Source organism: Caloenas nicobarica, chromosome 8 (assembly GCF_036013445.1).
Source record: "Caloenas nicobarica isolate bCalNic1 chromosome 8, bCalNic1.hap1, whole genome shotgun sequence".
Lineage (NCBI taxonomy): Eukaryota > Metazoa > Chordata > Aves > Columbiformes > Columbidae > Caloenas > Caloenas nicobarica.
Genome location: NC_088252.1, coordinates 23006648 through 23027216, shown reverse-complemented (window position 1 = coordinate 23027216; position 20569 = coordinate 23006648). Strand labels below are relative to the sequence as shown.

Below are 20569 nucleotides of genomic sequence, written 5' to 3'. Positions count from 1 at the left end.
TATGAATGTGAGAAGAGGAGGAAGAGAAGAAAGGATTCCCACATATTCTACTCAGATGTTAACAAAGAAAGCTGAGAAGTGTTTGCATAGACACTACATTATTCCATGTCCAAATGTCTCATAAAAATAATACTGGATGATCACAGAATGGCACACCAGGGAAAATAAATTCTTCAGCGGAATATTCCCTCTGGAAAAACACTGTGTAAAGTAATACACTAATGGCTTTCAATTTCATGTTTTATATATAGAGATATTAACTGCTCCCCAGACGTCTCTTCATATTACAGCCCAGCTACACGAGCAGTTTGGAGAAGGCCCTGGAGCACGCTCGGTCTTGTCCGTGCATGGACTGAGCAGTGCTCTCCTGCTGTACGTGTTGTATATACTCCTGTGGTATATACAGTATGTTTCTTCTGCCTTCTTCCCTAGTCCCTTGGACTAGATGATCTTTCGGGGTCCCTTCCAATCCCTAACATTCTGTGATTCTGTGATTCCCAGAGCAGTACTGCTCTTGTGATTCTCTCCAGTGGGATTTTTTTTTCTTCCTAGTCCTCATGTTTTTTTCCATTCTTCCCCCATGCTCTGTAGCCTCACCACCATGCTGGGAACCCTGCATTCCTTCTCTGCTCGTAAAAAAGGAGTCCTCACAAGAAGCGTTACAGTGGAGTGATTAAAGCACAACACTGTCAATCAAAATGCTAATAACAGAAAGTTAAGTTTAAAAACATTATTCCTTTTGAGGGGATTTCAGGTTTGTCCGAATTTATCTGGTGACTTGTCTCTCCACATTGCTCAGACTGGGAGCTGTTTGAGTCAGGAACTGTCTGTCCTGTGTAATGCCAACTACAGTTATGCCATTGTAGCAAATCAGGATGATCTGGGTTCTTTTCCAAGCTTTCCTAATATATCTCAAATGTGTATATATATCATCCTGCTGCATCCTGAGGGATCCGAAAGTAGCTTTGTTCCCTGGATGGGAGTCTGGGAAAGGCAGGGAAGAAGTCGTGAGTGCAGGGATGATCGATGGTGCGTTGCACAAGGACAGCAGCCTTGCCGTTGGGATGGCGAGGTTTCTCCAAGTCCTTTTAGGAAATTCTGCAATATTGGGTTGAAAAGGCCAACAAATACAGACCATGGTATGATAGAACATTGCATTTTTGCTGAATTATTTAATTATTATTAGGGACATACTATTCGTATATGCATTTCTGAGTAATTCTATTTTGAACTCAGTCTGCCTTCCTGCTTGCACGTCACAAAGGTATGTCTTTGACCCAGCCAATTCCACCATGTCTGCACCACAGTCCTCCCTAGGAAAATGTCTTTCCCATGGTCTAAGAAACCTGCTTTCTCTGAAATCCTGTCTTGGCTTTAAATCTGTCTGCCACATAACATTTCCAACAAGAATCTGAACAAGGCAGCAAGTCTTTTGTACTTGTGTGTGCAGATTTTTTGTGTTATGCATTTGTGTGTGACATTAGGGACCTTTTTCAGAAACAGAGCTCTTAGAGCTTGTCTTTACTTGTAGCCCTACTAGCACCTTCTGATACACCTTTCTTGAAGGTTAGTGAGAGTAAAGTATCCAGACATCAGTTTCTTGAGGAATACTTTCTGTACTTTAAATAGACACAATATCTTAATCCATATTAATCTTCAAACAGAAAAAAGTCATTTTTTCTATGTAAGAGATGATATTGCACTCTTTGTAATCACTCAGTCTTTAGCTACTACGTTTTATTTAAAATGTCAACTAGCTCAGCATCACCACGTTAGCAAGAGTGCTGAGATTGATACTGCTCTACTGGCAAAACCATGAGAAGTGAAATCCTTTTGCCAGTATAATTGGCTGCACTGAGGGAATTGGTTTAAGCTGTACAAGTAAAAACAACTCTTTAAACGGTAACAATTGTGCTACCATTAGGCAGCTTTACGAGGCATCCTACCACAAAATCCTTTCATGTGGAGGCAAAGCTTTAAGCACAGGTTTATCCCATCTAATTGAGGAGCTGAGGGTGACTATGTAGGTGGGTTAGGTGATGGCAGAATGATTTGCATCTGGGGCCCAGACTCCTTATGGTGATCACTGGCCAGCAGGAGCAGCAGTAGAACTGATACCAGCGCAGTCTTGGGAGCCAGTTTCAAGCCTCTAGATCTTTTCATATGGGCCAGCATGAGAGTGCCTTCCAGTGGCACAAACTGTTCTGTTGACGGAGATGCTGTGCCCCCCTTACCTGGTGTGCAGCACAGGCAGGTGGGATGACCTTCTCTGTAGCTGAGACCGGGAGCTTGCTTTGACTGATGTCCCTTCCCTTTGGTGACAGGCCGCTGTGCCCGCTGCGGGGAGAATGTTGTTGGGGAAGGCACTGGCTGCACGGCCATGGACCAGGTCTTCCACGTGGAGTGCTTCACCTGCATGATGTGCAACAACAAGCTGAGGGGGCAGCCTTTCTATGCGGTGGAGAAGAAAGCGTACTGCGAACCCTGCTATATTGTAAGTACCCACTCTTGTTTGCACCCTGCTTTAAATACACAGACACTGGAAACATTGATTTTGTGGGTTTTTTTCATTGCTATACAGTTGCCATACAGTTAAAAACCTGATAATCCCATGGCAGTACTGTGGGGACCAGTTTTTTCCAAGGTCTTCAGAAGAACTCTGATCTTTTCAGCTTCCTGGGTTAATTTTGTGTTCTGGTCTAACCTATCTCTGAAATGAAGTGGCCAAAGCAGGGGAAAGAAGTGCTTTTTGTGATTATTTTGGCTCTATAAGGAACAGACTATGCAGTGATTTTTTTAATTTACTTATTTAATTTTTTTTAAGCAGTAGTATTGCTTTCAGAACTCTTCTGTGTCAAGAAACCCAATACCAAAATGCTTACAGACTGTGGTGCCCACCGAGATTAAGGAGGTGGGATGCAAGATAGCACTAGAACATCTGCAATAAAGACCTTTACTTGATATAAGTCCTTCTACTGAACTAAGGGTCTTTAGATTGGATGTCTTTTTAAGCTTATCTTACCCTAAAATTTCACTTCATGCCTCCAACAAGCTCTTAAAGCAAGCAGTTAACAGTTGCTCTGAGGAGCTGCACCTTTTAAGGGGCTCCCATAAGAGCTAGTTGGAACCAGGTGCAAATTAAAGAGACATCACATAACGTGCCTGAGGCCTTACCTTGGTGTGACCTTAGCATACAGTATATAGGGATGATCCATGTAACTTAGAATAAGAAAAGCACCAAAGTGTTTCTTAAAGCATTGATAGGTCTTTCTCTAAACCAGAGTTTTTGTTATAAACAGTGGACCTGAGACACTTCCAGAATTGGATTTGCATTTCTGAAAGTAAAAATTATTTTTCTTGACATTTCTGGCATTCCAATAATAATTTAAGCAGCAATATGTATTTCTGAAAATGCCACCAATATCCCATTGTTCCTTCTGTTTCTGCAGAGCCTTTGCGGTGAGATGATTGCAGAAACATTGAACATAAAAGAGAGGATTCTGTCTTATTTACAAGGCAGTGATATATGGGCCTTGTTAACTGGCTTTTTAAAACTAAATGATCTTTTGATGCAATATGTATCTTTTAAACCATTACCATTTTTGTTTGCACTAAAATGATTGCACCATAAAAAATTTAAGGTTAATTTAATGGCATGCTTGACCATGTGCAAAGCACTGCACATTTTAGGAAGGTGCATTTGTAATATGACTGGAGCAACTTTATGTAACTGGAATTAAACATTTCACTGACTTCAGGCTGGAATTGACTTCATCTGCTTGCAGACTGATACTTTCTTTTCCACTTTTTTTAAATCAAGCATGAATTCTTCACCACTCATCTGCTTTAGTTTGGGAAAACATCTGCATCAGCCACTGTAGTAATGGTTTAAGATTATTTAATCCCATTCCTTATACACTTCATTAGCCTGAGTGAATTGTTGGCAAGGGTTCAGTAAACTTCCTACACTGGGAGATAAAAGGATAAAAAAGGAAAGGGAGAAGGATTCTGTTCTTCATTTTCTTTCAAATTTATCTTCTATCTATTTAAGGGATAAAGGAACAATAATTGCCTGGTTGCATCTGTGTTTGTACATTCTGTGATATGGCTTTGCAGCTCCGAGTACAGAGGAAAGAGTAAATGTTTAATAGCTTTCTTTTATATAACCAGAAGGGGCCTTTAAATGTTTATCCATGCAGTTCACAAAAACCTGGTTATGGACTTAACCCAAAACACGTCCGGATCCATCTGCTGCTGCACATGCACGGAGAAGGATGGCAATGCTGATGGGGCTACGTACGTGTAGCTGGACAGCTGGTACTGTGAGAGGGAAATAGAAAGCAGGAATCTGGCAATCTGGTGCAGAAAAGGAGGAAAAAAAAAAAAGCACATATTAAACTCTTAAATGTGGAAGAAACAACTGTCGGGAGCCTAAGTCTTAAGACCCTTCATAAAGCTGAGGGTTCTGCTGTGCCAAAAGCCAGATCTTCAGGGGATCTAGGCACCTTCCACGCTATTGGCTTTAGGCCTGAGGAATTCATGTTGTAGAGCGTATGTCTTAGGGTTTTTTTGGTGGTGTTTTTTTTTTTTTTTTCAGTGAAATGAGGTCTGCACTGGCTTCACTGGGGCCTGAGCTAGGTTTGCAAGTTGTTCTTTCAAATGGATTGAGGGCTCTTAAGTTGCTGAGGCACAATCTTGAATACTTTTGCCTTTAGATGTGTGGTGTGGTCATACTGAAGTCAATGAAAGTGAATGACCTGCTTCTAATTCTAGCCTGTACTTAAGGATTTAGCTGAATTGTGGTGTCTGATTTTTTTTTTTTTTTTTTTTTAATTTGGAGCTTCCCTAAGTCCCATTATCAGAAAATAACTTGGACACTTGGAGCCCTAGTTCTGTAGGAAGGCAATGAGACATAAGAACCCAGACTCGGATTCCCGTGGACCTGAGTTCCCATGAAAGGTGGAGCCTGTGTGACCAGCCCAAGATTGCACAGCTAAACCCTGGCTGTGGCCAGCTGAGAAAACAGATTTCTCAGCTGGTATAAATCTGAGTAATTCAATGAAGCTTGTTTACTGCTCTGCCTAATTCATGCTGATTTTTAGCACACATCTCCATTTCCCCAAGTCCAAAACTCTTGAACTATTATGCAAACCATTAGGCCAAGCTCATTCATTTACATAAAGAAAATGAGCTATAATATTTGCCTAGTCATGATACATAAGTTCATGAATTCTTTGATTTTGTTTCTTTAATAATTCTCTTGTCGGACTTGTGGCCTTACATGCATAAAAATAGTGCACAAAAGTAAAAATACATGTTTTTCAACAGTTAGAATTGGCTAATCTTTTCAGTTTATTATGTGGCTCTTCTTAGTCATGGTGGAGTGAAGCCATAATTAAGATTACTGTGAAGAGCTGTATCTCATTACTGGTTAGTCAATACCAAGCCTAAATAGCCTGCAGAAGGATTGTTTTTTGGTTTTGTTTCTGGTTTTATTTATCAGTGACCCAGTTAAGATGAAATTCCCCAAAAGTCTGAATTAACATCTAATGAGATCAAGCACCTGTTTAAAAAAAAAAAAATCCTCATGGGAATCTGAGTACCAGAGTTAATTGTTTCACATGAAACTCCTCCCACCCAAAAACCAGTCACAATCATTTCCTGTTACATCTTACAAACGCAGTGAGTTCTGTTGCCAGTGTGTTTGCTGGTTTTGCTCTGCATCCAAGGATTCTTTCATTATTGATGTTATTTCTAAAAGAGTACCAGTCTTCTCCATTAAGACACTTCTGCTGAACTAAAAGCAATTGTAAAAAATAAAGTGTTAATAGGAGACAGATGTCTCCTAGTCATTACAACAGTCAAGTAACATCTGAAATATCATGACAGGGTTTCCAGTGTAACCCGTGTACTGCTGTAGATGTGATGAACGCTATGTCTGCAGTATGTTATCAGTATACTTTTCCCCTCCTTTACAGGGAAAATTATTGAGAAAAAAACATTTGGTTTGCTTCCTCTAAGTAGTCAAAGAGGTTTTTGCACTGGACTTGGTGCAGAAAGAAGGTTAAGAGTAATATCAGTGAAACCGTTGTTATAAAAGATTGAAGAGCAAGATGTTAGAGTAGTGCCAGCTGTCTGCTTTCCAGATACCATATTATCATAAGGACTGAACACAAGGTTAACCAGACACACCGGTCTGGCAAGAGTGCTCCTGCTGTTTTGTGAATGGGGTGTTCTTTGATGTCCTGATGACTTCCTCCGGGACGTGGAAACTTTCCTCCGTTCTTTATCCCCTTTCCTGGCAGTCCAGTGTTTGGCAGTTGGAGATAAACCCTGTGAGGCTGAGGGCTGGAAGATGCTGAGCACCTGCAGTTAGCGCAGAAAGCAGCAAGATCTTGCAGATGCTCCCGGCCTCCAAGGAGCATCCTTCTGTCGCGTCCAAGTGAATGTGACCCACCACTGGGCGCTGATGGTAGGACCATGGTGCAATGGAGAAGGGGATGAGAGAGCAGAAATAACTAACCAAGCAAAGCAGAAATAACCAGGGTCAGATGAAAGAGAGCTGGGAGAAGTGGTGGGCTAGAAATAGTGAGCGATTGAAGGAGAAGAAAGAAGTTGCCTCATGTCTGTCTAGTTAGAGCGGAAGGAAGATGTTGGGAATGCTCCGCAGTGCCCTATGGAGACCCAGGGCACCAAGGTTTCCTGTTTCTGCTGTGTGCTGTGAGATATTGAGGATGTGACCTTAAACCCTACCCCAAAGATCACTTATAAGGATTTTGCAGGGTGAGGTTCATCTTTCCATAGTACTAAAGCTGTGGAAGTGCTTGAAGGGGGAAGAACTGTGCATGGAAGTCAAGCCCTGATCACTGCCTTTCCCCAGCTTTAAACTCGGGATCGTAGGGTTCCCCTTTTTTTTCCACGACTATTTGTTTTGTGGGCAAAAAACCCCCATATCTTCAAGGTGTTTCTCTCTTATTAGCTTCTAACTTTCTGGTCTATCAGAGGCTGCAGTTCAGTAGAATTTAGTTCAGAAACACTGATGTTTTAGGAAACATCCACTGGTGCCACAGAGTATCCTGGGAAAGCTTACATTTGCTAATCATTCTGAAATGGTGATGTTAACTCAATTTGTGCTCATTGATATCTCTAGTAAAACTGCTATCAGCTTCAGTGTGACTGGTATTGTAAATGTCACCCTGTGTGTGCACGTGAGTGTGGCTGTTTGAAAGCTGTGCAAGAGCAGCTACCCCCAGCACATATGGTTTAAAGTGTGAGGTTGATCCCTGCAGTAAAATTACATCTATTTTTAAAAATAATTCTGCAATTTGTAAGCAGAGATTACAGCACTAATTTAGCAACCATGTTACAATTTAAATTGGACCAGAAAAGAGAAACTATAATTTAAAGATTTTTTTTTTATGATACAAGTTTTCTTCTTTTTAAAGTAAAAAGCCCTTTATTCTTGTTTTTGTCAAGCAATGTATTGAATTTGAGAGTAATTTATGGAAAGTGCTGCCAGCATGGTATTGTGAGTGCTCCACAATTTGAATTTAAACTGCTCAATGGGATCATTAAGACTATTATGCCTGCTTTCCAAAGAGTTTGAATTCAAAATGACAACTGGAACAAAAATATAAAATAAACTGAAGAGAAGTCACGCACTCTTTACGTGATGGAATTTTTCTGCCCTCGAAATATTTCAGTGAGATCAATGCTAGTCTTCAATCCTCTCCTAGAAAAAAGCTGCTGTTGCTAGTTTTAGTTCGGCGCTCCTGTGTGAGTCATCGGCAGCAGGGAGCTGAACCGGTGACCCAGGGATCTGAAAGCATTAAGTCTCGGCTGCTGGAGCAGAGAGACGCAGTTTGGCTGTACCAGGCAGCTCCGGGCTCCTGCCCTGGATATTCCTTAACCATAACAGAAGAGGTCCGTGGGCATAGCAGACACAAAACAGAATCTAGAGTTTTCGTTTGCTTACAGGCATGTTTTAATGCTATTGATTATTAGCTTCGGTAATTTTGCTGGTTTAGGCCCAATTGGCAACTTTGGGGAAAAAAAAAAAAATCATGGCAAGGGAAGACTGTTGTTCCTGGTAAACTGATCGCCATTAGTAAAACTGAAAAATGAATAAATCTCTTAAGAGCGTAACAACCATTTCTATTAATACCACCAACCAACAGCTGATATAAAAAAAAAAAAATACAGATGGAAGCTGGGAGAGGGAGTGGTGGCCATAAGCTCGGTGCTACTGATTTGAGTGGTAAATGGTCTTGTGCAATCGGGGAATAAAATAGAGGAGGATGGGGTGCCATTGCATAAACTGCGCCTGGAGCTTCCAGGAGTCCAAGTCTAGGAGTTACAAAAATGTGTGTGTGAGAGAACATGTCAGTGAAGCAGCTTCTGTCAAAACTGGGACGGATACTGAACTTAGCTGACCCTCTTGAAGCCTGACTTTGTTATTTCAGTGGCCTACCAGCTGCTGTAGGGGATGGGTCATGCCTCTTATTTTGTCACTAGACAGGAGGAAAAGGTTCCTTTGCTGGGAGGCTGGGGTCAATAACTTCCTTTCTAAACTTGAATTATAAAGAAAAGGGAGAAAGCATACCATGAGATAAGATATGCTACATAGGAGCTCCTCTGTGGAGACTCAGACTCATATCAAAGGAGATGGAGCCAATTCATCTCACTGTCCAACAAGGACAGGAGAAGAAGTCTACAGACCAAGGCTGTAAGAGGAAACATTCCTGGTACTTTAGAAGGCAGGAGAGCATGAGCCCTGCCAAGAATTGCGCTGGGCTCCCCTTGGCAGAGGATTCTGAGACCACACACTTGATTGCTAAGGATGGCTTAGAGGATGAAATTTATTCTTTTTTCAGTGCAGCAGGATGTGCTTGATTAACTGGTCCAAATAACTTGATGAGATTAAAGGTGTAGTGCACTCTATCTCCAACCTACTGTTGCTGTTGACTGTTGTGAATGCAGCTGATTGGTGTTGAAGTAGATAGTGAGAGAATCGGGCCACACCTTGATATAATTGACTTTACAGAAAACTGAATGGAGCGTTGGTCCAGAGGATTGTGGAGGTAAAGCAACTTGATGCTACCAATGATGGCAGTGTTATGAGGTCGACATTTTTGGAAAAGTCACCATAGTGGTGGATAGCATCTTAATAGATATGTCTGTGTTGGAAGGTTAGGCATGAAGTGCTGATTAACTAGTTCAGTGATGTCTTGGTAGCTCAAAGTTTTGCTAGCATGGATGGATCATTTCCCATTCATTTCCATGGTCAATCTTTAAGAATGTGTCTTTATTAGGTGAAGATTCCTCCTCCACACCTGGGCTTGCTTGAGACTTTTGTGATGGCTTCCTAGAATCCGGATCTTTCCTCCTGCATGTGTTGGCAGCCATAACAACCTGAATTGTCTTCTTGTCTCTGCCTTGCACTTTTATAATTAGAAGCATTTTTCATATTTGATTGTATGAACTAAGCATTAATTAGACACACATAATCTAGAAAAACTATGCCATGGGAAACTTTGTGGAGGGAGTTATTAGTGTAACTGAAATAAGATGGTATTGTGAAGGATGAGCTGCTGCCATTCAGAGAATTTCTCGCCTTGCAGTGTGAATTCCACTGACCAGCTGCATATTCTTATGAGCAAAATAGTCTCCCTTTCTGTGGGACCAGTGGGACTTTATGACTTCTGGCTATACAGCTGCTTATGGATCATACTACAGTAAAGGGAATGGTGAGTAATTTAGCAATGACTTCAAGCTGTGTGTTGAGATTTACCTTTAGAAGGTATCCCAACTCGTCTGCATTCGAAAGCTTGCAGAAACAGCTTATAAGGAAAGAATAAAGTTTTATGCACCAGCATCCTTGTAGTAGTTGGAAAAAAACTTCTTCATTTGTGGTCAGGTGTAGAGGGGTATTAGATGGCAAGCCAGATTCAGTATTTGTAGCATTCACCTCTGCTTTTCTTTTAGTTGTACTTTACCACCTTCTCAGCAAACTATTTGCTGCTTTCACCCTTAGCTACCTGAGTACCTTTGCTACCTGTGTAGCATCTAGAGATCCCACTAATAAAACTTATTGTGGTGTGTCAGTGAATGACAGGTGATAGCCTCTGCCTCTAAAAAACCTTCCTGATAAACAGCAGCAAGTGGAGGGTGAAGGCAGTGTCATCATCTCTGTATTGCAGGTAGAGAACTGACCCCAAGAAGATTAAATGCAGTTTGTTTCCTCCATTGCTGGAAGCCTTCAAGGGCAGGCGGGGCAAACATCTGTTAAGAACAGTTAAGATCTAGTCAAGCCTTCTCTAGGCAAGGGCAGACCCACAGGTCTCTTCTAGCTCTGCTTCCCCCAGTTCTGAACTCGAGTGACCTGTCCAGGACCAAAAACACAGCCTGCAGTGTACAGCTCAGGTTTTCCACATCCCAACGTTCTGCCTAGTTCAGCTTGCAAAGATCTCGAAATGAAGGAGGTACCTTTCTTTTCTTCCTCTCCTCAAACCACTGCTGGTTACAGCATGGAAATGAAAGAGCAGCTGAAAGCTGAGGAGGGCTCTTGGAAAACCCAGGAGGGTGGGAAGGACCATGACAGTGTTCCCTTCCACGAAGTCCTACTTCTTGCTTGCAAGCCTGCATAGCTATTTGTCAATTCAAACTGCTGAAGACAATTATTTTGGAAAGGCTGTGATTTATTTGAAATAGGGCTTGTAATTTAGGTGTACGTTTCCATCAGATCCATGCGTTATTGAGTTTTCTCTGTCCTTCCTAATGCAGTGATGTCGAAGTGCTGCACAGTGCCCAGAAAATTAAAAAAAAAAAAAAAAATCAGAACTCGCTGAAGTAAATACAAGGTTAATATTTTTAGCAAATCCTTTTGATTATTTTGCATCACTGATCCTATGCTAGCAGAGCTGCTGGTAGAGCACAGGCCTTGCAGCCAGGCTGTGATACCTGCCAGTAACAGAGCTGAATCTGTCCTGGAAGGGACGTGTTTGGATTTAGCAGGTATGATCTCCCCTTAGCAGCCTTGCAGAGAACAGAAAGTCTCATCTTGCTCACTCTCTGATTTCAGATGCCCTCTTAACTTCGGTCCAGACAGCATTTTGCAAGCAGGGGGTACCAGGGAGGCGAGCGGGCTTTTGCAGCATGCCACTTCAGCCATCTCCTTGGCGAAGCCACTCTCCAAGGAATTTGCTCTAGCAAAAGCTCAGTCTGTGAGTCGATCCTCCCTCTAGCGTCCTGCCTCTGTTTCTTCACCCCAGGACATCAGTTTGCCTGCCTGCAATGTTTGTTTGCAGCAGAGGAAGCTGTTTAACTCACCATGGCGCACACACAGGCAAACCCCAGTGGGCTTGGTAGATTTCTGGTTAGAAAAAACAAAAACATGCCAGTTTAGGGAAAGCACAACAAGCATGAAGGATGACAGGAGAAACAGTTTATTGATTCTAAGAGTATGGTGAGTGTTTGGTGCTCATAGAGGGTCAAAGTAAGTTGCAGGTGTGTTGTTTTCTTTCAGCTGCATTGATTACAAACCTAAGGGCCAAGTACAATATTGACAGAGGAGGTAAATCACCCACTGGGATGTTTCGGGTAGAAGGAACACCAGATTACAGCTCAACACTGGTGCCGTAGTGTTTGCTGGGGACAAGAGATTTTTGGGCGCTGGTAGGTAGCAGTTTTCACAGGAGCAGTGAGCACATTGGTTAATGCGGCCAGCAAGACCTGCGGTCCCTGTGCCTGTGCCCATCCCTGTGAGGACCATCTGCAAGAGTCAAGGCAGTGACGGCACCATGAGCATCGGTGAGTGTAGAGCGTCTGGATGGTTTAAAATGAGTGACAAAGTCTGCTCGGTGTTGCCCCTGCTTTTCCCTGGCTGCTGCTTCCTGGCAAGTGTTTGATGCAGAAGAACAATGTCGGTTTTTCACAGCGACCTGATGCTCTTACCCTCCGAGCAGACTTACTGCCCAGCTGAGGCAGTGCAGTAAGTGCAGGGAATTGGAAACTGGGGGCAATCTTTATGCTGCATGCCCATGTTTCCAAAGGCTTTCACTGTTGTCAAAATGGAGCTTCACAGGGAAAGAAAACCAAACTGAGAACCCTTGTAATGTATTTGGTTTCAGGTTTAAAGCAGGGATTTGATAGGCTTCTTCAGGCCCTGTAGGAATGTTTGCCTGCAGACACTGGGGATTGGAAAAGATCTTTGTATTGTTTTGATTTTTATTGTCTTGCTGAAGTTAATCAGCTAACATGTGATAGTTTAATGCTGGAGCTCATTGTATTTCCATCCTTGCTGTCTGACTCTTTAACACAGTGGCCTTCTGTTATTTTCAGATTCTCATGTTACCTAATGTTCTTTATATAGGTATTTTTTTCTAATTGCTCTGAAAATCTAAACAAATAAAGGTTATGGTGCCCAAAACCTAAAAGTTGCTACTCACCAAGCTGGATGTTTTCCTTTTCTTGTGAAGGGAAACATAGCAAGAGCGGTGGGAGGGAGTGTTGAAATGTAAGTTAACTTTCAGATGTTATCAGGGATTGAGTTTTTTAAGTATGAATATTCCATTAGCTTCTGACAATATAATTTTTTTGTTTAAGGACGTGTTTGAACCAACACACCATCTTGGCATTCCACCAACAGAGCTATCTGTGTAAATGCAATCTGTGTTAAAGCCAGACAACAATTTTAAAAATTTATTTAATATTTTCTACAGCAAGCCATCTGTGACTGGTCATCTTTTAGGAAGCAAATGAACATCATAGCAGTGTTCTCCACTCTATTTGAGTAACTTTGGGATGTTATAGATTAAATGTGCTGCCAAATATTTATGTTCTGTTGTGAAAAGAAAAATATTTGTTTGACATCCTAGTCTCCCTGGCAATTTGCAGTCCGTTGCTCCTCTTAGGAGCTGTGCTTTTCTCGTGGGTTGCGTAGGGCAGAAGAAGGGTATGGGCATCCCTGAACCTGCCCTCTGGGGCTCGTTCCTCAGCAGCTGTGGCACGTGGTGGGGTTTTGCAGAGAGTGAGAGACGTTGAGCCCTGGGTCCTTGCACAGAGGGCGCAGGATGGGACAGGGACAGGTTGGGGGTCGGGTTGTGCCCGCTGCTGGTGTTGATGGGACGGAGGGTGGTGGAATAGCCACCGTGGCACAGGTGACTGCCGCAGCACTGTCGGCAATGTGCAAAAGGCTCAAGAGTTCCCAAAAAAGCCAAACCGCTCTGCGAGATGTCTTCCAGTGCATCTACCACAGACACTGCAGCCATCACCAAGGCAACCAAGTTGCCAGAATTTAGCGGCAGCAAGGCAGAAGGAAAAATTAGTGATGGCCTAAATCATGGCTGCCAAATGCTACTGAGTCTAAACTGCCCTAGTAGAGCAGAGCTCTGCTCTAAGTAATATAAGCCTTGCTTTCAGTAGTGATCTTCACAAAAATCTTGTATTTTATTCTGCTCCACAGATATATGGCTTGCTTAAACTTAATCATTTGTTCAAGGGCTCGGAAGTTGATGTGATCCTCTTATTACACAAAGGTACTAATAAAGAACTAAAATATCTGAAACAGTCCTGAAATAGTTAATTCCACTTCGGAAAGGCTGAAATGTTCTGAAGAGTCCCTGGTGGCGTAGCACCAATTTTTGCTCAGTACTCATTTGGAATGGTCCATATAACTTGCCTGTACTTACCACCTTGGGACTCCTGCAACCAGCAGAAGTCCAGGTGAATCACAAGCGCATAACCTGTCTACATTTGTCTGTCGTCTATAGTATCAATGCCATACATAGAATGTACATATTCTTACTTACATGCTGGAAAGAGGCCCTTGAAACAGAGAAGGGAGAGAAAGCCTTCCTGATTTGCTCTATTACCTCTGACAGGTTTACCTTCACTGTGGCATGGCAATAAGATTAAAGTTTTATAGCAATATCACCTCTATCTAGACAAAAAACCATAAAATCTCTCCTCTCTGCTACTTAGATTTCAAACTCTTTTATAGAGCTTCTGCATCTGTTAATAAAATCCTTAATTCATTTTGAACATTTTATTGTCACTTTGGATAAAAGTTTAATCAGATAGAATTATTGCCCTTCTAATATTCCCTTAACCTTTGCGTTTTAGACTTGGACCATATCAGTTAAATTTAAAAATCACTTTTTTATAGACTTGAATACCCCCATCTCTGTTTTAGAGGGTACTTTTCCACAGAAATGCCACAGTCTGTCTTGAGGTCATGTGAAAGCTTAAAAGGCTCTAATGTGAGCACCGCTCACTTTCCGCTGAAGTGTCTTGCATGCCCTATTAATTACTTTAATGGTGACATGCTGGTTTAAGGGAGTTCTTTATTAATACCACTAAATCTTTTTTTATTGTTGTTTAAACACTTTTTCTTTCCTTTATGTAGATATATTTAATCCTTTCTGTCTTTAAAATAAATGAGTGCATAACTCCACATGAGGCGTTTGACACTTCCATTTTGCATCCTCGGGAGGGGGTAGGGCAGCATTTTGCTCCCTTGTCTGCTTCCCTGCAGAGAAGTGCACATCTGTACTTGTGTCTGTCATCATGTGTTAGATTGTTGTGGTGGAAGCAATTTTAAAAATCTGATATCTGTCTTTCCAGAAATAATATGCAGTGAGCTCGCTTTTGCTCTTCCAGAATGCTGAGATTTTTAGAGGTCAGTTTGGCTTTCTTGTGGAAAAGTGCAGCATTCCCAGTTCAGGAGAGAACTTGCTTGTGTTTGAGCCCTTTCCTAGCAAGGAGGACGCGGTGGTTTGCGCTCCTCAGTCTGAACACTTTGAAGTTACAATGAACTACTACAATGATATTACTTACAGATGTATAGCAGTCACTATACCAGTTTATTTATAGACTAGCCCTTTTACTGAACTAGCTAGCTGGTAAAGCATTGACATCCATGCCTGTAGTTGGATTTAAATCTATCTTATCTCTACTTTTTAAAGTGATATCAGTTGTAAAATATGTATTTTGATCCATATTAGTTGTAGAATTTCTTGGTCTGGGGAGGGGAAATAAAGGTGTGAGAGAGATATTATCTTTGAGACCTGGAGAGTCATTTTTAGAAAGCACATAAATGACTGAGGATCTTGCTGTTTCTTGGTCTGAAAACCCGCTCATGACAACGAGACAAACTCTAAGTAGTCTTTAATCGCTTTTGAGATCTATAATTAACCTTTGCTGATCTTAAAGAAAATAATAATGGATTATTGAAGAGCTAACTTTGAAGAGGTTTCACCAACAGCAACTGGTCTCTTCTGTGGTGAGGGGACTGTGGTTTGGGGCTGAGGGTTGTGTTTTGTTTTGTATGGGCAAATTATGAGAACTTGTGTTACACGGTGGGGTCTGTCTCTTGACCTCTCCTCTCCCTGATGAATTCTGGCTCCTAAAAGCTGCTGAGCCTAACTGGGTAGTCAGGTTCCTGTGCACCCTTCCTGGCCAATGTATACCCACACATACGCACAGACTTGCACAGAAGAGTCTGGAAGCCTGAATTCAGTCTGAAACTACTTGGCATTTGCCTGGGAAAGGTTTTCCTTCCTCTCGTGGGCATCCCTCAGGTTTGTCCACATCACTCCGCAGTTATCAGTAGCACACTTTGCTGTTGAGTGGGCAAAGCCTTTTGCTCACAATTGCTATTTTAATTTTGGGAGCAGGCAGTATACTCGTGCACTTATGCAATAGTAAATGGTACCTTTTTGCTTTTTCAGTTTTTGCTAAATGGCACCCTTTGCATTTTAGAATAAATAGCTAATTAAATGGCAAGGCTAACTGCTGTTTGGTGAGCCACAAGTGTAGAGTCACTCTAGGTTATACAAGGGACCTGATCCTGTAAATCCAATTACTCTAAGGTATAGGCCTGCTCCCACTGATCCTGATTTGAATGTTTTCTTTGATACTACTGGCAGCTGAATCAGACTTCTGGTAGCCGAGACAATGTGGTTAATGAAAGTGTGAGAGGCATAGACCCCATCTCATAAACTGACCCTTTGATTCAGTGAGGAATCTGGACTGGCTACATTAACAGAGTTTTCAGTTTCTAGTTTTTAAAATCAAAATTAAGTAAGGATTCATGTGAATTTTAGTGGAATTTCTTAAAATTAACTGTGAAGCTAAAAAGAAGCTTTTTTTTTTTTTTCCCTTCCTTTAGCTTATGTTTACTTCCCTTTTCCCTTGTGAATACCTTGTTTATTTTTTAAATGAATAATCATATTTTAAAGCAGTGTAAATAAATTGCAAAGTGTGCTCCAATGGGGTAGATAAATATATTCCATCTGCTGGGGAGTGATTATTTAATAATTCACCAGTGGCAAACCCAGGAGTGGTTATCCATTTTCCCCTCATTCATGGGTAATTTTTTCTACATCCCGTAGGAGCTCATTATGTTTTCTTTGTACATAATGTTTAATAATTTTAAAAATCTGTCACTAACCCTTCTATCTACAGATTCTTCATTTTTTTCCAAAATATTTGTGCTTGTGTATGCATGTATGTGTTGGCAGAGGAAGATATTTGTTTCCTTCCTTTTGTTGTTGTTGTGGGGTTTTTTGGTCTTTTTTTTTTTTTTTAGGGGTGTTTTATGTGTGTTGGGAGAAGGTGAGCACTGATGTATGAAGTGAGGAAGCTGGGAAGCAAATTTCCTTGTGTGCAAGGGTGTTTGCTCCTGTGCATTTGGTGGATGGATCACATCCCTGTCCTCACCCTTCTATGGGAATCAGTGTGAATTCAGGGCTGTGGCAGCAGTCAAGGCTTAACTTATACTTCAGCATTTTATAAACAAGGGAATAAGAAGCAAGGAGAGGGAGTAGGATGTGCATTTGAAGGGCTCTGTCTTCTTTTATTCAGTGTTAGGAAGAGTTTGGTTATCTTCTAAGGGATCAAGAGTGAGCCCAATGAGCTTTTGAATAAGCAGTAATTACCTGGTAAAAGCTAGAGCTATATCCCATCAGTGCAAAAATTGCCACAGATACGTGGATTGATGGGCTTGGAGGCCAATCTTAAGGGAAGAGCTCAGCTCCTCCTGGTAGCCAGCAGATCCGAAGGTCTCCCATGCTGGGCTTTGAGCTGGTGAGGGGGTGGCTGGGGGGAGGACTGGATGGGGCTGGCACAGTCGGCAGCTGACACCTCCAGTGCCGGATCCCATTTCAGCAAGGTTTGTGTTCCCGTAACTGCATCTGCATCCCTCGCTGGGCAGGAGGTGAGGGACCACCATCCCATCCTGCAGCTGCCTGATGCCGGTGCCCAAGGTCCTGTGGTCAGAGCTGGGCTCTACCCCAGGCTGGAGGCAGATGTTTGCAGTTAGAGGACAATCGCTATCTTGGTGCTAAAATGTGTAATTAGCCACAGGAAATTCTTTCCTCAGCTGATGAAGACAGGAAGGTAAAAGTGTCTCTTCGTGCTTTCACTGTTTTTTTTCTAGGGAGTCGAGTGAACCTGGCTGCCCTCACTGCAGTGCTGTTCCCAGGCAGGTAATGCTTTCTGCTGTTCTCTTGCACATGTCCAAAGGTCCGTGCTGTCAGCCAGAATAAAACAAAACCCTCTTGCTGAGAGGCAGAGGGCTGTTTTCTTTCTCTCCTCCTTTTTCACGTTCCCTGCAGGCATGTGCAGACTCCGGGTTTCGGAGGCAGCTGTGCGAAGCAGCAGCAAACAGCTTTTCCCTGGGATAAACAGCACACCCCAACAATTTGGTTTTTGCTGTGATTTCCAAATGATTGTTGGCCTGAAAAATCCTCCTCTTGTTATTCTGCTGATCTCTTCTAACTGGGGAAAAGTTGTTTTTTGGTGTTTGTTTTGTTGGGGTTTTTTGGGGAGAGGGGAAGTAGTCTGGATGTGAATTAGCAGAACATAGAACATTTTGCTTGTTTGCGAAGAAAGGTTCTTCTTTCCTTTGCAAGATGCTTCCCAAGCTCATATTGTGCATAGCTCCATCATAGTCAAAACTGTGGTCAGAATAACGTTTCCCATGACTGGTTTCTGTGAAAAACATGGATTTTTGTTTCTCAGTCTAGGACTGAAGTGCTGCAACTACTAAGGCTGGTACTGACTCCGGGCTCTTTTCCCCATCTCATTTCCTGCTCCAAATGGTTGGCAATTTTCACTCCTGGCAATGATGCTCCAGGATGGAAGAGCACAAGGAAGCTAATAGCCAGGTGAAAGAACTGTGGCGAGTGATCAGGTTGAATATGAAGTCCTAGAGCAAATGAACAGTGTGTTCAGCACTGTATGCGCTACAGATGTACAGAAGAGGAGGCTACACCTTGCAGAGCAAGGGCTGGGAGGATAAGCTGAGGTGTGCTGGCCAGCACACCAGCTGCGGGAAAGGTGGTGAACTCAGGGTTTGCTGGGCTGCCCCAGCTTAAATCTCAAATCAGTTTCAAGGAGGCAGGAAAAAAAAAAGGTACAGTGAAGGACTGGAAGGGTGCTTGAAGGATGTGGCTGGAGGTGGAGAGCACAAAATTATTGCCATGCTGGCTATTTCGTGCCCAAGGCTCATCCTTACATTAGCAGTTCTCCAGCCGTACAGCACTGGAGACATCTACGTTCTGCTTGCAGACCCAGGCTGCTGGTGCTGCTGTCGGGGATGCCGTTTAATTCTGTGTTCACTGATGTCCTTGATATTAACCAGGACCGAGCATTGTCATTTGAAAGCAGCAGAGACAGCAAGCTCAGTTCACTAGAAACCTGAGCTCAGGATGTAGGTGGAGGTAGAAATATTTCTATGACATCCTTTTCTCTTCTTACCCGCGCGTGCTGCCTTCCCCCTGGACCTTGCTGTCTTCAGGTCTCTGGCTCCTTCTTCTTGTGTGAATTTCCTGTGTATTATGGCGATCCAGTTGCTGCTTTTGCCCTCTCTCAAGCATGTTCAGGGTGAGAGGAGAAGCGGTTGGGTCAAACGACAGGTCAAGTCCAAGGGCAGAGCCGGGAAGACAGCCAGGCTTCCATGCACCCTGTCCCACACATGCCTACCATAACGTGGGCACCACTTCATGCGGCTTTTCCTGTAGTGGCAATGCTGGCAGCACCTCTGCCTAAACACAGCAAAGGCCCTGCACAGAAGACTCCTGCTGCAGGACACACGCTCTCGGTATTGACGCAAAGCCTGTCCGCTGGGCTGTAACATGGTGGAGCGCGTATTACAATGTGCCACCAAGAAAACCACAGTTGCCAAGTGTTTCTGGTTTTACATAAACCTATTCCACCGAGGTTGTGATCTGATTTTCTTTTTTTTTTTCTCTGGGACTGAGAAGAGCGGTTGAATCAGACAAGAGACCTTGTGGGCGGAATACATTATGTCCAAAATTCAATCATAAGGTAAGGTAGGAATAGAATTGAGTTTATTTACAGTCCGTTGACTTTTATAGTTAGCACCATTTATTAGAGAAGATGAAGAAGAAAATTAAGCAGAGGGCAGGGAAATGTTTCTTTGTGATGTTTTTGTGCCTGGCAATGAAAAGAGATGTGTGTACGAGCTGACAATTTATCTTCTGCCCTGAAGAGAAATGACTTGTTCTCAAATGGGCATGAAATGAAATAGTGCAGAACACGATAGGAACTTTTCTGAGTAAATGGGTCAATTTCCTGTCATTCTCTCGATAATTGTATGTAGAGCACACTACGCTCCAAACACTGGCAAATGTGATTTTTTTTCCTCCTGTTATTTTACTCCTCTTGTAAATGGGTGGAAAACATATTCCAGTGCTGGCACTATTATAATCAGCTTTTGCCGGTGGCTAATAGCAGTCCATTTTCGGTGAATGCTTATTACCTCCAAGCAGTCCAAGACACTACATAATAACCCAGCACTGTGTAGATTGGTACTGCTAGGAACGAGATGTAGTTATAGGGACTCTATTGCAAATGCCACATCACAGCAGGAAATTCACTTGTCCCTTTATCTTCTCTTTCCTAATTGCAAAATAAGCCCTGATGCTCTAGCTGGAGAAGGTGCCTTGTTTGCCTTCTGAAACTTTTTGGGATGGTTAGGGGCTTTCTGCTCTCTCTTATCAAGTTGACGCATTTTCCTCTGCCTCCAGCAGACCTAGCTGTTGCTGAGAGGGGGCATAAATTCATGTCAGGCTCACTGAGGAATGAGTTGATAATTTTACTGTGGCTCTTGTTAATTAAAAATAACAAAAGTGCTGAAACAGGTGTTCAGTGGGTGATCATTACGGCCTCTGTGGCACATTGGGCAAATCTCACTAGTCCAGGTGAATAGAGTGACAGAGCTTCATGAGTGCCTTTGAACCTCTATCTGAGGAAGCCCTTAGGAAAAGAGGGAGAATGTTACAGGGTCTGCTCCAAGGAGCTGGATTCTGGCTGGGGGAGTATCTGGATAAATCCCAAACAATTTATTTCAATAACTCTCCTCCCTCTTAACTCTAAGCTAAACAAGACCTAGATTTGTCCAGTCCATCTCGTCATACAGAGCATTATACTCCTGCTTGGAGGTTATAGGAAGGACAAAAACACATTCCCAGCCCAATGAGAACTGCAGATACCTGAGCTGTGGAGCATCACCTGATGGGGCAACGGAGTCTCGTGAGAGCTAAAA

At 42.6% G+C, this 20569-nt stretch overlaps 1 protein-coding gene across 6 annotated transcripts in view; it reads left to right on the top strand.

Moving 5' to 3' along the window:
• The window catches only part of LPP (LIM domain containing preferred translocation partner in lipoma), a 344425-nt gene that overhangs the window by 282781 nt on the left and 41075 nt on the right, over positions 1-20569 (top strand). For all 6 annotated transcript variants that reach the window (XM_065639708.1, XM_065639703.1, XM_065639706.1 and 3 more), the window contains one exon: positions 2325-2494. In XM_065639708.1, coding sequence (XP_065495780.1) covers positions 2325-2494 — 170 coding nt within the window. The remainder of the gene's footprint in view (positions 1-2324; positions 2495-20569) is intronic.